Genomic DNA, 14993 nt, shown 5'->3' on the forward strand with positions numbered 1-14993 from the left:
CTCGCCCCTTCCTTCAAGACTTTTTGGTACCTAACAGCGGTGGGAAATAAGGCTTCATTGCTGCCAGAATAGGTGATGGAGCAGCATATTCTGCCGATCAGTCGATCAAAGTTGAACTAGCCCCTCGGTTCCTCTTTGAAGACCCATGTTGCCATGTATTCCAAACAGTTAAGCAAAGGGATAAAAGCAAAATACTGCAGATTCTGGAAATCTGAAATAATAAAGAGAATGCTGGAAAAACTCAGGTCTGGCAGCATCAGTGGAGAGAGAAACCGAGTTAATATTTCAAACCAAAGTGTCTCTTCAGAGCTGTATTGTATTAGTTAAGCAAAGCGGTTGCCTTCCAACATTCTCGGCATATAGTGGGTATTTGCTGAACTTGTAACCATTGATTAACATTTGCCGTTGGGATGCAGCTACAGGTAGTTATTTAGTGTCAGCAGTCTGTGATGCATTTCAGAGAAACTTTTAAAAATGGAATGATTGTGTGTGTGTGTGTGTGTGTGTGTGTCTGACTCAGTAAGTTGCTTGCTTGCTCAAATCATATGAATGCTACACGTATGAAAAACATAGCATAGTTCATGACCATTAATTTCTAATACAACCTAGACATGGGACACTAATGGCATTGCTATTTCTGTTTGTGTGCCAGCAAGCCATAAGTAGGTAACTTTATTGTGGTTGCCCCATCTTATTGCGTCGAGCAGAACTTGATGTTCTGTTTTTTGACGCGACTGTTAAAGATCAATTCAGTTGAACTCACCATTAATCTCCACTCTCAGCACGCCATCTCAGTGTCGACCTCTAAACCTCACACACATGAAGTGACAATCAAATTTTACCGAGTGGTTCTTGGACCCCAAAATGGCATGGAATCAAATAAAGGCTGTGAACTTGTCATTTGTGACAACTGGAACACTTTGCGAATATAGGATTCGAAGTATTGGTCAATTTAAGGGTTAAAATCCTGGGGGTATAGTGTGTTTTAAAAAGGAATTTGTTTTGCTTCTAGGAAACAGAAGGTGAAATTGATGAAGGAATGTGTTTTTCAGTCTAGGCTAATGGACTGGGGAGGTCCCTGGGGAGTTACTGTGATTTTGTAGCCTACATAGATCATTTGTTTTCCAGCTTGGGGAGATGAGGTCATTGTTGGGTGAGCTCAGAAAGGCAGAGGGGCAGTGCGTTTTGGAGTAGCTATGAGAGAGAGAGGAGCTGAGTTCTGATCTGCCTGTCTCTGAGTCCACAATTCTTTCCAAGTAGGATAGTTTTTTTCAAAAAAAGAGTAATATTTTAAAGCAATGCAGTCTTGTCTGAAGACAAGGAAGAGGTGAAACAACCTAGTTGAAGCAGCGATTTGAAGAAATTCAGCCAGAGTCTGAAGGGGTTCCAACCAGAGTCAAATCTGTTTTATAAAGCAAGTGTTACTCTATGTCCTGCTAATTTTAAAATGGGAAGTATTGTTTTAAAAATAACCAACCTCTATTTTGTTTCATGCAATCACTCCTGGAGCAAATCATTCTTTCCGCTCAGTCTTAAAATAAACTAAAATATTGGGGTTTAGGTCCAGTATGTCACTGTTGGAGTCTGGTCTGGGATTGTAATACATTACAGTTATGATTAAGGATTAGATTTAACCATGGCAACAGTGGCAGTTTGCCATTATGTAATTCACAGTGGTCTTGGCAAATATTATGCAGAACTGATGTTGTTGAAGCAAGCGGCACTACTTGAAGGATGCATTGTATTTTTATAATCAAAAAGACCCAGTTATTTTATTACTTGGTGCAGATTTTGCAGGAAAAACCAGGAGCACTTAGATAGTTCAATCGTTTTGCAGAGTGTTTTGCGAGGGAGGGCATAAGTTGAGTTTCAGTGCATATGCAGACTTATTTGAGAGATCAACTGTTCTCTTAGTGGTTAACTCGATCTCAATTTGCGGACATTTAATATTGATGAGTTTTTAAAGCTTTCGTATAGAGAAATGTCGGGTCTAAAAATCAAATGAGGACGAGCAACTATGTTAATGTACATCACAAAATATAAAACAGCAGGATCGTGTTAGGAGTCTATGTTTTAATAGAAAATTGATGTTTCTACATGAAGCTTGTTTGGTTTTGTCACCCTTTTTATGGCTTTTCTGATGGGCTGTTGAAAACTGATTAGCTAATACTGCTTGAGCATGTTACATAATTTCCTCAATTAAGCTGTTAAAACCCTTTCCAATATTGCAGACAAGTGCTCAATCCTGAGGCTTTGCAACAAACATAAATATTTATTGCAGGTCTTCGAACCGCATGCACCAGGCACTTGAGAAATGGGGTCTCGGACCTCACAAAATCAATGCAGTTTCCAAAAACAGCCTTGAAAGGAATCTGGCTTTCAAACTGTGCCGTTACTTTACAACCTGATGGGCAAGGCTGATAGACAAAAGCTCATTAAGTGTCACAAGCCTGAAGAATGAAATGCAATGGGCAGGAAAAATTTCACCTTCCATCAGGAAATGAGCTGAGATATGACATTGCTGGCCACTATCAAGAAAATCAACTGATGATTATGGCTGGCTGCCAGTTTTAATATATGAACCAAACACCAGAAACGCAAGCATTTAATAATTCAAAACTATCTACCTAAATGCTGTATCATGGGAAAGTGATCAAAAACTTATTTGCCCAAATCTTGTTGATTTTTCTAAAAAAAAAAGCATAGTCTCCCCCATTTTATCTTTACATGTCTGCCAATTCTCTGACAGCTAGCTCCTGTTGGGAGGTGCGTGACAATAATTTGGGTTGATCTGCTCTACTGATCTTTCACCTCATTTGCTTGATCCTGAGTGCTGGTGAAACTAGTTACGATTGGATCAAATCCTTTTGCTCCATCTATTTGGGCGCACGAAGAAGTTGCATCACGCAGCAGATTGGGGGTTTCAGCTTTTTTTAATGCACTTCATGCAGAGAGTAAACAGCTTGATATTTATCTGTGTGGTGTATTGCAGAATTTCGAGGTTGAAGCTGATGATTTGGTGCCAATCAATGAACTTGGCCGAGGAGCGTATGGAGTGGTGGAGAAAGTGCGGCACACGCCCAGCGGAACCATAATGGCTGTGAAGGTACTAAACTTGTGGCTCTTTGCTGAAGTTTTATATTTTTAAGGAAGTCCTAGAATATAAGCTTAAAATTAGAGCCAGTCCATTCACAAGTGAAATCAGGAAGCACTTTTTCACAAAAATCTCTGGAACTTTGCCAAAATGCTGAAATTTTAAAGTCTGACATCGTTAGATCTCTGTTCTGTAAGGGTATCCAGTGACATGGAGCAAAAGACAGGTAAATTAAGTTAATATACAAATTGGCAATGATTTAACTGAATGTGAACAGATTCAAGAGGCTGCGTGGTCTACTCTCCTGTATTTGTATAGAGGAAATAAATCAACTTGTTTTCTGTTTACAGAGACCCAATTTTTAACTTGTGCCATGTTTTCTTTTGTACTTTTCTGCGCAGACCATAAATACATGAGCACTCAACATCTTACATAACCTATTTGCAGTGGAGTTGTGTTGACTATCACTCCAGTTTTCCGCAGTATTCATCCTCAGCAAGAAGTTTGCTCAGTTTGGGTTTGTTTTGCATTTAGCAGCTAAAATGCAATTAAAGGCTTTTCATGTACTTTCACGGTCCCTGGGTTCTTGATTTAGCATTTTTAAAACGATATATATAGCATGAGGTAATCTAAATAGGCTAATTTAAAAACCAGATTGACGATTCTCATTGGTTGCGGTGGAGTGGTTTTCCCATTGTGATGGATAATTCAGGTACCACCGCATCTCCATTTTATTCATTTGTCTTTTGGAGCCAATTTTTGCATTCATTCATTTTAATTTATTTTTTTTCCCTTTCAAGATTTAGGTGGATTAGGTGAATTGCCCATGGTCAATGTACGTGGTATTGGGGATGGGGCAAGGGTATGGGCCTCGGTAGGGTGCTCTTTCAGATGTTACAGTGCAGACTCAATGGGCCGAATGGCCTCCTGCACTGAAGGGATTTTGCGGATTTCTGTGATCGCTGTTTGTTCCCATTTCAAGTTCTCTTTTTTAATCTCTTTATACTTTTTTGTTTTGTCTTGTCCTTGTTTTCTGTAAGTTTTGAACTGTTTCCTGATGTAACAGAAACTGTCAATGTGTTTTCACTTGTACTGTTACTAAGTCCTGGTCCCATTGTGGTTATCTCTGCCAATTTATTTAATAATTCTGGATGCCATCTAGTGGTGTGGAAATGGAGTTCCCTACAAGGAGCTAGGAATCTTACCATCAATAATGCAGTAAATAATGAGATGTTAGGGACATCGAATGGGAACTATAGGTTGTAACAAATGATAACTGCTCCCCTGCATTATGCAAACAAGAATCCATGAACTTATTTGAGTTACATTTAGCAGATCTCATTAATAGTCCCCCTTTTGTCTGCAGAAGGCCACACTACTGTGGAAAGGAAGGTTTGTTCACTTGGCTAATGTGTAAAGCTTTAGATCTCAAACACATTGTTGTTTGTGTTGTTACGAACTATGTTTAATTGCACCACACAAAAATGAGTTTCCCAGGGAGAGATGGGGAGAAATGTATTTACACAGCAAGTTGAACGAACCACTGTCTGAAAGGGCAGTAGAAGTACGTGCAGTAGTGACTTTCAAAAGGGAAGTGGCTGAAGGAAAGAATCGCAGGGTTGTGGGGAAGGAGCAGGGAAGTGAAACTAATTAGAATAGCTCTTTTGAAGAGCTGGTACGGAGATGATGGGCCAAATAGCCATCGACACTGTAAGATTCAATTATATTAGGTGAAATCTTACCAGATTCTTTCAAATGTCTGTTCTGGTGAGAAAACGGTGAGAATCTCGCCAACGGCAGGAAACTCACCGAATATTGCACTACTTTGACAAATTTGATTTTCCCCCACATGATTCACGTCATACTCGTGGTGGCTTGCCTCTGATTCGCTCACCCTAGGAAAATTTAATCCCTGCAATCGGTGGGGCACCTCTTTCCGATGCCTCTAGTGCCGGTCGATTGCGATGATACGAACACACTTGCATGATGCACATCGCGTGGTCACAGACAAGTTGGATGTTGAGGGAGTGGTAGCCCTTGCAGTTCATAAATAGCGGCCCATGCTGAATGGAGACCCCAGAGCCATGTGGGTGCAATCCATGACATCTTGCATCTGGGGCACATGCCAGCTATGTGGGACCTGGCTCACCTGGTCCCAGTCCAGGTTGATGTACATATGGACCCCCACAGATAGTGCACCTGTAACCTCCCTCTTCGAGGCTCACTGGGATATGCCCTGAAACTAGCAGCATATATAGACGTTCTGAATGGGGTTAATACTAATGGCCACAGACCCAATCCATGTGGTGCCAATTCTTGCATCACCTGCTCCAACATCTCCTGGGACAGACGCAGCCTTCGGCTCTACAGCTCTGACATCTGGAGGTAGGAAGTTCAATGTCTGAATAGCTTTATCTGGTAGTGTCTCCTCCTAGGGCTCCGCCATTTGTGGCCCTGCTCCCAGAAGAGCAGCAGACCTAGCCTCTTTCCTCCTCTGCAAGGCGCTGTTCCTAGCCACATGTAGCAGCACATCAATGTCACTGGTGCTGGTCGATTGCAATCAATAGAACTGTGAATTCTACTGGCTCCATGATTCTCCACAATCATAAACTGAAAGGAAGAGAACATGAAAGTGAGGGATGAGGAATCCCGATTGTTCTCTGACTCTCAATCCTCTCAGCATCTGAGACATCCTCTGTTGCGGTGAGGTATTAGGGCTGTTGAGTGCATTCAACCTCACTAGGGAATGAACGATGCGACCCCCCCCCCCCACACATACATACACCCCACGTCATCGGTTTTAATGGGGTGAATGATGAGCGATTTCACCATAACGCCTTGCACTGAGGGACACGTGTGTCACCTCTGTTATGTGGCAGAATGGGCTTTGAAATAAAATGCTTGGGGAAAATGCTCCCAACTTCCAACTATTTTGATGAACACAAACAACCAAGAGAACTAAATCAAATAAACTGAGGGACAAATTACATGGACAGTCCCTTAAAGGGAAACTGTCTTAAACAAAAAGTGAATCACTAAATGAGTGTTAAAAATATCATACCAAATAGGGGCACTCCAACTCCCATGGCACTCAAAAGACACACAACTTGTTTCTCCTTGTGGCAGGTAAGGCATACTGATCAATGTGAAGACCACAATTAGCATGTCAACCTCGTCCTTGGAAGGTACCTTTATTCTCCCAGCTCTCTCAGGCTGTGGATTAAACAAGCCTTCCAACTGGAACAGCCAGCCACCCAGAAACTAATCCCTGACAGTCTGACCTCCATAACCAGTGGCCTTGAACTTCTATACAGCTCATACCCTCTGCCTTCGCAATGCTGCCTGGGTGTGGGGGCTCATTCTGACTGCAGTTGTACTCCCCCCTGAATGGGGGTCTTCATGCCTCATGAAGCTGGAAAACACCCCTTCTCAGAGTCGCATACAGCCTTGGCCCCTCATGGGACCCCATTCAAGAACCTCAGTCGCTCCCTGTGTTGGCCCTGTGGATTCAGCTGCTCTCACCCACTTTGCAGTTGCCACTCCAGAAAGGCAATCCCCCAGCGGTTATAACGCCACAGGCCCAGCATGGAAGTCACGGGAATCGTTGCCTGCAAACCAATTGCCAAACCCCTTTAAACCTAGAGGCAGGAAGGGGCACTAAGACCTGCGTGCAACCCCATCCCCTGAGATGCTGAGACAGAATCTTCGCACCCAACCACCTAAGTTGAAACTATCTGGGTCCCCACTCCCTCTCCCCCTCTGCAACTGGCATTCTGTATGGTAATGGCAAACTGATACCTGCTTCGGAGGTGCGGTTGCCAGGTTCTCGTTGTTATACAGTGTTGTAAATCGTGTCAACGTGACATCACACTAGATTTCTCATCATGCCGGGGGCAAGAGACTTGGAAAATTGGAAATCACAATCTCACTGGAGAGACCATGCCTTCCTATTCTTGCAGAATATTTTGTCCGCATCACTGTTCTCACTGCTGCTAAGGGTGGATCAAAATCCTCCCCCCCCCCCCCCCCCCCCATTGTCCCTGCACCACATTGGACTTCCTTCTTTTCTGCAAATATAATTTGAGTTCAAATCACAGGTTTGTTACTTCCCATATTTTGTGGCACAATGAATAACACAGCGCAGAAAAAACTGCTCCGTTTTGTATTGAGACCAAGAGCAAGATTTTCCCTAAATTTGGTAAAGGTTTGACAGATAAATCGACCTTGAAGTCGCCGGCACCAACAGTGGCTATCTCCATTTTATCATTTAGGACTTGGGCTCAGAAACCTCAAACACCGGGTCTCACAGTGTCATGCTGGTGGGGCTGCCAGCAATTTAACTTTTGGAAGATCTTGATGCCATTTATAAAGGGAAACCCCTGTGCGCCATAGTTCACCAGGTAATCCCCACACAGTATTGGCCGGACCAGCGGGCAGTGTGAAGGGACGCTGCCCAGGTTTGACTCCCTTTCCCCTCAAGTGATGCATTCACCTGAGCTTCTCTGGAAGGTCAGCTCGTTAGGTACACGCATTGTGAAACTAGTTGGGTCTAATGCCGATCTGAATGGGGGGGTGATTTAGGCATAGAAACTGTTGAAATCAGGAAACATTTCCACTTCTGCCGTCAAACCCGCCCAAAGAAAACACAAATGGAAACCCAGCTGGCAGAGGCACTGTCAGGGTGCCAGGCTGGCATTGCCAAGGTGCCAAGCTGGCGTTTTTAGGCAAGCCTGGGCTGGAGTTGCCTGGCAGGGGTGTTTGAGGGAGGGGGGAGTGTTCGGGGATTATTTTGGGGGCCTCTGAGATCGGTGGCGTCCCAATCTCATAAAATCCCTGCAGTGCAGAAGGAGGCCTTTCAGCCCATCGACCCTCTGAAAGGGCAGCCTAATCTCAATCCTATCCCCACCTAACCTACGTGTCAATTGTAACATGGCCAATCCACTTAACGTGCACATCTTTGGACTGAGAGAGGAAACTGGAGGAGGAAACCCACGCAGACACTGGGAGAATGTGAAACTTCACATAGTCACCCAAGAATTGAACACGGCTCTCTGGTGCTGTGAGGCATCAGTGCTAGCCACTGTGCTGCATCTCTCGTGACAATGTGGCAAAACGCACTCACTAGGGGGCTTTGTTCACTTTTGGGAGAGTCACGCCCTTTGTCAACCAAAGTGGCTATAGGTAGGGGTAGGGATTAGTGCACGCAATTGTCGCTTTTATAATTCTTAAATTAGCTGATGTTGCACGAAATGTAGAAGGTATAATTGATTCTCTCTTTCTGTTCTCCACTTTATCGTACAGCCATTTAGCTCCATTCTATGTCATTGATGGAAAAATGGAAGCTGGCAAATGCAGCTGGATTTGCTCTATCACACTGTCCAGTTAACCTCTGTTCCCTGTCTCCTGATGTACTGCGTTCGCATTATGCTCAACAAGCTTTTCAGGTCCCACAGTATGATTCATTGTTGTTGATGATTGCTGGAACATTCAGTTGTAAGAATAATGGGTTGCTGTGGCCCTCATTAGTTTCTTGCCAGGATTGACTTGCCACCTTCACCATCCCCCTTCCTTGTCCCATCCTTCTCTGGCACAACGGAGTCTTACTGAAAACAATAAATATTTGAATAAAAAATCTTTATTGTCAGAAGTAGGCTTGCATTAACACTGCAATGAAGTTACTGTGAAAAGCCCCTAGTCGCCACATTCTGGCACCTGTTCGGGTGCACAGAGGGAGAATTCAGGATTCCCAGTTGTTACGGAATTGAACCTGCGCTGCTGGCCTTGTTCTTCATCACAAACCAGCTGTCTAGCCCACTGAGCTAAACCAGCCCATATACAGCCAAATACTTGAGGAGATATCCCCTTTTATTGGTCTAACTTGGAGAGATGTATAAAGCTGTTGTAGATTTTGCAGTGTGAGATATTGGGCGAAATTCTCCGACCCCCCCCCCCCCCCCCCCCCCCGCAGGGTTGGAGAATCGCCCGTGGCCGGCGAAAATCCTGCCCCACCGTGGCCGGAATTCTCCGCCACCCGGGAATTGGCGGGGGCGGGAATCACGCCCCGCCGAACGGCGTGCCCCCCGCGTCGATTCTCCGGCCGCAGTCCCGCCGCTGTCAGTCCTCTCCCGCCGCCGTGGTTTCAACCACCTCTGGTGGCGGTGGGATTGGCTGCGTGAGCGGGCTCCTGGGGGGGGTGCAGGGTGATCGGACCCTGGGGGGTGCCCCCACGGTGGCCAGGCCCGCGATCGGGGCCCACCGATCGGCGGGTGGGCCAGTGCCATGCGGGCACTCTTTTTCTTCCGCTGCTGCCACGGCCTCCACCATGGCGGAGGCAGAAGAGAACCCCCCTACCACGCATGCACCGGTGGTGACGTCAGCGCATGCACGAACCGGCGAAGGCCTTTCGGCCAGCCCCGATACCGTCAAAGGCCGTTGGTGCCGGTTTTGGCGCCAGTCGGCGTGGTGCCAACCGCTCCGGCGCGGGCCTAGCCCCTCAATGTGAGGGCTTGGCCCCTAAAGGTGCAGAGAATTCCGCACCTTTGGGGAGGCCCGACGCCGGAGTGGTTGGTGCCACTCCGCTATGCCGGTACCCCCCACCCCGCCGGGTAGGGGAGAATCCCGCCCATTATGTTTGACTGTTTTCACACATTATTTGTGTTTTGTTTACACTAGAATTAGAAGTTCACTATCGAAAGTTAGCCATCACCCTAATATGCAATAGGTGCCTACCTCCTGTATTTCCGAATCTCTGCTGACACCCCTTAATAGGGGTGGGTGGGTTAACCCTGATTTCTGATTTACCCCACCAGCATTTCAGGGATAACCCCAGCATTTCGGCCTCCAAACTCAATGGCGTCAACTTCCCACCATGAGTTTTGAATATGGTAAGCCCACTGACTCGGTCTGGCTGCGAGTTGGCAGTAAGATGAACCTTTTTTTTTGCTGCTTCTATGTTTCTGAACTCTATGACAGGAAACATTTACAGACGCTAAAGGAGCACTGTGTGCAGTTGTAGCCTGGACGACTGGCTGTTCTGTGCTGAAATGTCTTGGGAGTCGGACGCCAAACTATCTTCATCGTTTATTGTGCTTTCTCTGCTTTCTGGGAAATACTCAAATGCTATTTGTTGAATTATGGCACTTGAGGCCAAACGTGAGTTGCTCTTTATTGAGCATCACTGCTGTGACATTAAATCTGACCACCGTGTCAAGGCCTCCCAGCTTGCTTGAATCTGTAATTGCCCATTTGTAGGTTACAAACATGAGATGATATATTGCCCATCATGTATAGATGTTGTTTTGTGTCCCCTACCGTCATCATATAATTTAACCATTCTTTGATGCGCAAATGTTTTTCTGAACTGCAGCTTGAGCCTCGCAGAGTCCAGCTGCAAGGATTTGTTGTGGAAGGGCAAGGATTAGTAGGCCCTCACTGTGATTTGCCTATCTTCCTTGCATTTGTAGAGTATATTTCATAACCTCTAATACCTTGCGTCCAGTGAAGTATTTTTGAAATGTAGTCATTGTTGCAACAAAAGAAATACAGCAGCCAATTTGCACTGAATTGGGTCCCGTGAACAGCAATGTGATTGTGACCAGGTGATTGTTTTAGTGATGTTGTTTGGGTGATAAGTATTGACCAGGATATCAGGCAGAATACCTCTGCTCTGTTTGAAAATTGTACCATAGAATACTTTGGCTTGGATTTTCCGAGTTCCAAAGAGTCATATTAGACTCAAAATTTAACTTTGTTTCTTACTCCACAGACGCTGCGTTTTCCCAGCACTTTGTGGTGTTCTGCTAAGAGTCTTCGCCAATATTTATCCCTTAAAACAACATCACCAAGATAATTTATAGGATCATTATCATATTACTGTTCGTGGAAGTTTGCTATCTGCAGAACGATATGAGAAGAGTAACTACACTTCAGAAGTACTTAATTGGTTATGAGGGTGCTGGAGATCATGAAAGGTGCTGTGTTAATGGAAGTCTTTTTCCTTGCGATGTCCACACATAACAATTCCAGCTAGGGGCCATTGGTCACTTCTCAAGCCCAGCAAAGTTGTGGCCCCTTGTTCTCTAACTGCTACCTTGGCTAAGGTTAAGCTGTTCACCAATTGAAACATTTGTCCACTCAAGCCATCAGAGAAAGGCTTGGAATAAAACTATTTTAATGCATATTTTGTCATTTTGTATTTCAGAGAATCCGGGCTACTGTGAACAGCCAGGAACAGAAGAGATTGCTAATGGACCTCGATATCTCCATGAGAACTGTTGACTGTTTCTATACAGTTACATTCTATGGAGCTCTGTTTCGTGAGGTAGTGAGAAATGCTTAATGAAAATTTTGAGGAGAAAGCATCTTTTAAAAGAAGTTTCAACGTTTTAGTTTGAAAATTGAGGTTTAGAATCTTATCATAGGTCAATCAAAGCATCATTACTCTCCTGTCACCTTTCAGGAGAAGGGAAATAGCTACATATGGGTTTAGTTTGACTTTTGTGATTGGTGTCTACTCTGACGTGGGAATAGAGGGCAATCTTTGAATCAAAATAATGTTTTGCTGCACGTTTTATAATGAATGCATCAGGCAATCGGATATTTCATCGCTGACACTATCTTGGTACTTGCACGCCGCATATTGCTCATAATACTTTGTTAAACCTTCTCTAAACTCCAGGGTCAGGTCATTACCTGTCTATTCTTTCATTACTGTTGCAAAAGCAACTTTAGCACAATACTATTCAAGTACTAATATGTCTGCTAATCCGTGCATCTTTTCCTGAAGAAATTTTGATTTTCAAAAGTTAAATCATGGGGTGGCATGGTGGCACAGTGGTTAGCACTGCTGCATCAGAGAGCAAGGGACCTGGTTCAATTCCGGTCTTGGGTGACTGTGTGGTGTTTGCACTTTCTCCCCATGTCTGAGTAGGTTCCTCCAGGTGCTCTGGTTTCCTTCCACAGTCTAAAGATATGCAGGTTAGGTGGATTGGCCATACTAAATTGCTCCTTCGTGTCCAGGTATGTGTGGCTTGTGGGGTTGCAGGGATAGGATGAGAGCCTTGTTAAGGTGCTTTTTCAGGGGGTTGGTGCAGACTCGATGGACTATATAGGCTAATTTTAGTGTAGGTTTTGTTTCCAACTTTCCTTTATATTTAAATTTTAGTAAATTGAGTCTAAAATTTCCTTTCTGTATTTTATTTAACTTTTTAAAGAAAATGTTTCTTAATCTTTCATCAGCTGTCATAATCTCGCATTCTTTGGATTAGTGTCCATTTTCCAGACATCTTGGGTATTTTCTTTTACTTTTAAAGACGCTATATAAATCCAAGTATGTTTGTTGTAACTTTCTGTATCAAAACAGTGATTAGAATCAACTGCAAAGCATTGGACATGTGAAACTAAAAGTTTGAATGGAAGTAATAATAACAAGTTGTATTTATGTAGTGCCTCTAAAAATCCCAAGGAGTCTCACTGGAGCATTGTAAAGCAACATTTGACACTAAGCTACATAAGGGGACCTTAAGAGCAGGAAGAAAGAGGGAAGTTTTAAGGAGCATCTTAAAGAGAAGTGGAGCGATTTAGGAACGGAATTTCAGAGCCTCGGAGACCAGGTAACCGAGGGCACAGTGACCAATCGTGGAGGAATTAAAATTGGGGTTGTTTAAGAGACCAGAATTGGAGGAATGCAGATATTGTTCATAGAATCATAGAATCCCCACAGTGCAGAAGGAAGCCATTCGACCCATCGACCCTCTGAAAGAGCGCACCACGCAAGCCCACTTCCCTGCCTATCCCAATAATCCCTTAATTTAGCCTGCACATCCCTGGGGCAATTTAGCGTGGCCAATCAGCCTAACCTGCACACCTTTGGACTTTTTGAGGGATGTGGGGCTGGAAGAGGTTACAGGGATAGGGAAGGACAAAGACCATGGTGGTAGGTGGGAGAATCTTAAAAGCAGGGTTGAGATTTTTGAAAATGAGGCATTTTTGCCTCTATTTAAAATAATGTTTGCTAACCCCACAAACTCTGATAATCAATTTGAGGTGGAATTTTTCCCCTTTGTCTTGAGAAGGATGGCATTGGTTCATTAGAGTTCTAAATGCACTTTTGCTCTTGCATTAGGATTGGTTTCAAGATTACTTTCTTGATAATGAGTTAACAACTGGCCTAATGAGGATAAAGTGCTGTTTGATATTATCAACTGGCTATTCTCACATCAACATGGTGTAGTTGGGCAATGAGCGGATGTGGCTTGGCTGTACAAAGCTGTATAACACTTGGCTAATTGTTTAGCTGATACTAGACCGACATAAATTGACACCGAGTAGCCAGTTTAGCTCTTCTGCAACAACCTGTATTTGTTTTAATGAAATGTTCTACATGAACTTCTCATTAGCAGTACACAAGAGAATGATTCAATTTTTTAAACCATCTCTTAATCTCTAAGATCATCTTCAGGCGCCACATAAAAATACTTGAGAGCAGTATTAATGTGGTTTTTACCTCCAGTGCCATATTAGTATCACAGAACGTGGTATCATAAAACATACAAGGCCTTTCAGACCATCATGCCTCTGGCTCCTTAAATGCTCTCCAATTAGTCCGACTGTTCCCGATCTTTTTCCAATTTTTACTTTGTGTATTTATCCAATTCCTTTTGGAAAGTTACTATTGAATCTACTCACCCGGCGCCCTGCTGCTATTGCCAATTTGTGTCCTCTGGTTACTGACCTTATTGCCAGTAGAAACTATTTTTCCTTATTTACTCTAATAGAAGCCCTCCAGTACCTTCAAGAATAAACGATTTGCACTTATATGAGGGGCTTTTATAACTTCAGGATACCTCAAACTGCTTTACAGACAAAGAGGTACTTTTGAAGTGCAGTCACTGTTGTAATTATTGAAGGTAGTAGAACCTAAGATCAGCTTCTTAAGCAATTATTTCCTTCCGTGTCTCTACCATAGGAACAAGCTGGACTCTGAGGCAAAAGATTGCCATGCATTTGGAGATTAATAAACCTTTTGAAACCTAGTGACTGTTTATTCAATATAATAGACAAAGTAAATAGAAATGTAAAAATCTAAGCTGTTTGTGTTGCTTTTAGTGTTAATTTTTTGGGTGATCATGTTCTGTATTTCAGGGTGATGTGTGGATATGTATGGAACTACTAGACACCTCACTGGATAAATTTTACAAAAAAGTAATTGAGAAAGGGAAAATATTCCCAGAGGACATTTTGGGGAAAATAGCTGTGTCTGTAAGTATTTGGCATTCTGATGGATTCCAATTCACTGTCCAATTAACCTTTGAGTGTAGAGGTCCACGTTAGTGGCTCTTTGGTAGGCTGAGATAATACTGTTTAGCAAAATGTTCAATGCATTTTACTCCAATTACTAAACTCATCTATTCTATTTTAAAACAGTTAAATAAATACACTTGTGGATCCTACACATGTAAATCAATACGTGCCTTTAGGGTTTGCATTACATGGCTCCCTGTGACACCCGAGTTCCACAATGAATAAAGATCAGTGTATGGCGAGCAGTTCTGCTTTTCCTTGCATCTCCTAAAGCTATTTTTGGCAATGAATTTTGTGTCAATCAAGGTGTAAGGGAATAGAACACTCAGTTCCATTTATTTTTAAGGTGGCTAGCCAGGCATCCAAGAACAATGGAGACTCATTGGCATGTTTAACAGTTTCCAACCCAAATTATTGAGAATTTTACACAGGCAGTATTTGTTTTCCCAGTGCAAGAAAATTTCAGACGAGGAAGGGACTTTTCATTTTAGTTTTGAACCTATGGGACCCAATAACCTGGAACTGGGAAGAGAGCCACAGGAAGAGAAGAGTTGCAGACTGTTTACCTGCAAGGGTTTTTCCATAGGTCCTGCTGAAT

At 43.5% G+C, this 14993-nt stretch overlaps 1 protein-coding gene across 2 annotated transcripts in view; it reads left to right on the top strand.

Moving 5' to 3' along the window:
- Positions 1 to 14993, top strand: part of LOC119979121 (dual specificity mitogen-activated protein kinase kinase 3-like) — a 143250-nt gene that overhangs the window by 105783 nt on the left and 22474 nt on the right. For both annotated transcript variants that reach the window (XM_038821128.1, XM_038821129.1), the window contains exons 4-6: positions 2993 to 3106; positions 11295 to 11414; positions 14237 to 14353. In XM_038821128.1, the coding sequence (XP_038677056.1) occupies positions 2993 to 3106; positions 11295 to 11414; positions 14237 to 14353 (351 nt within the window). The remainder of the gene's footprint in view (positions 1 to 2992; positions 3107 to 11294; positions 11415 to 14236; positions 14354 to 14993) is intronic.

This window comes from Scyliorhinus canicula, chromosome 15 (assembly GCF_902713615.1).
Source record: "Scyliorhinus canicula chromosome 15, sScyCan1.1, whole genome shotgun sequence".
NCBI lineage: Eukaryota > Metazoa > Chordata > Chondrichthyes > Carcharhiniformes > Scyliorhinidae > Scyliorhinus > Scyliorhinus canicula.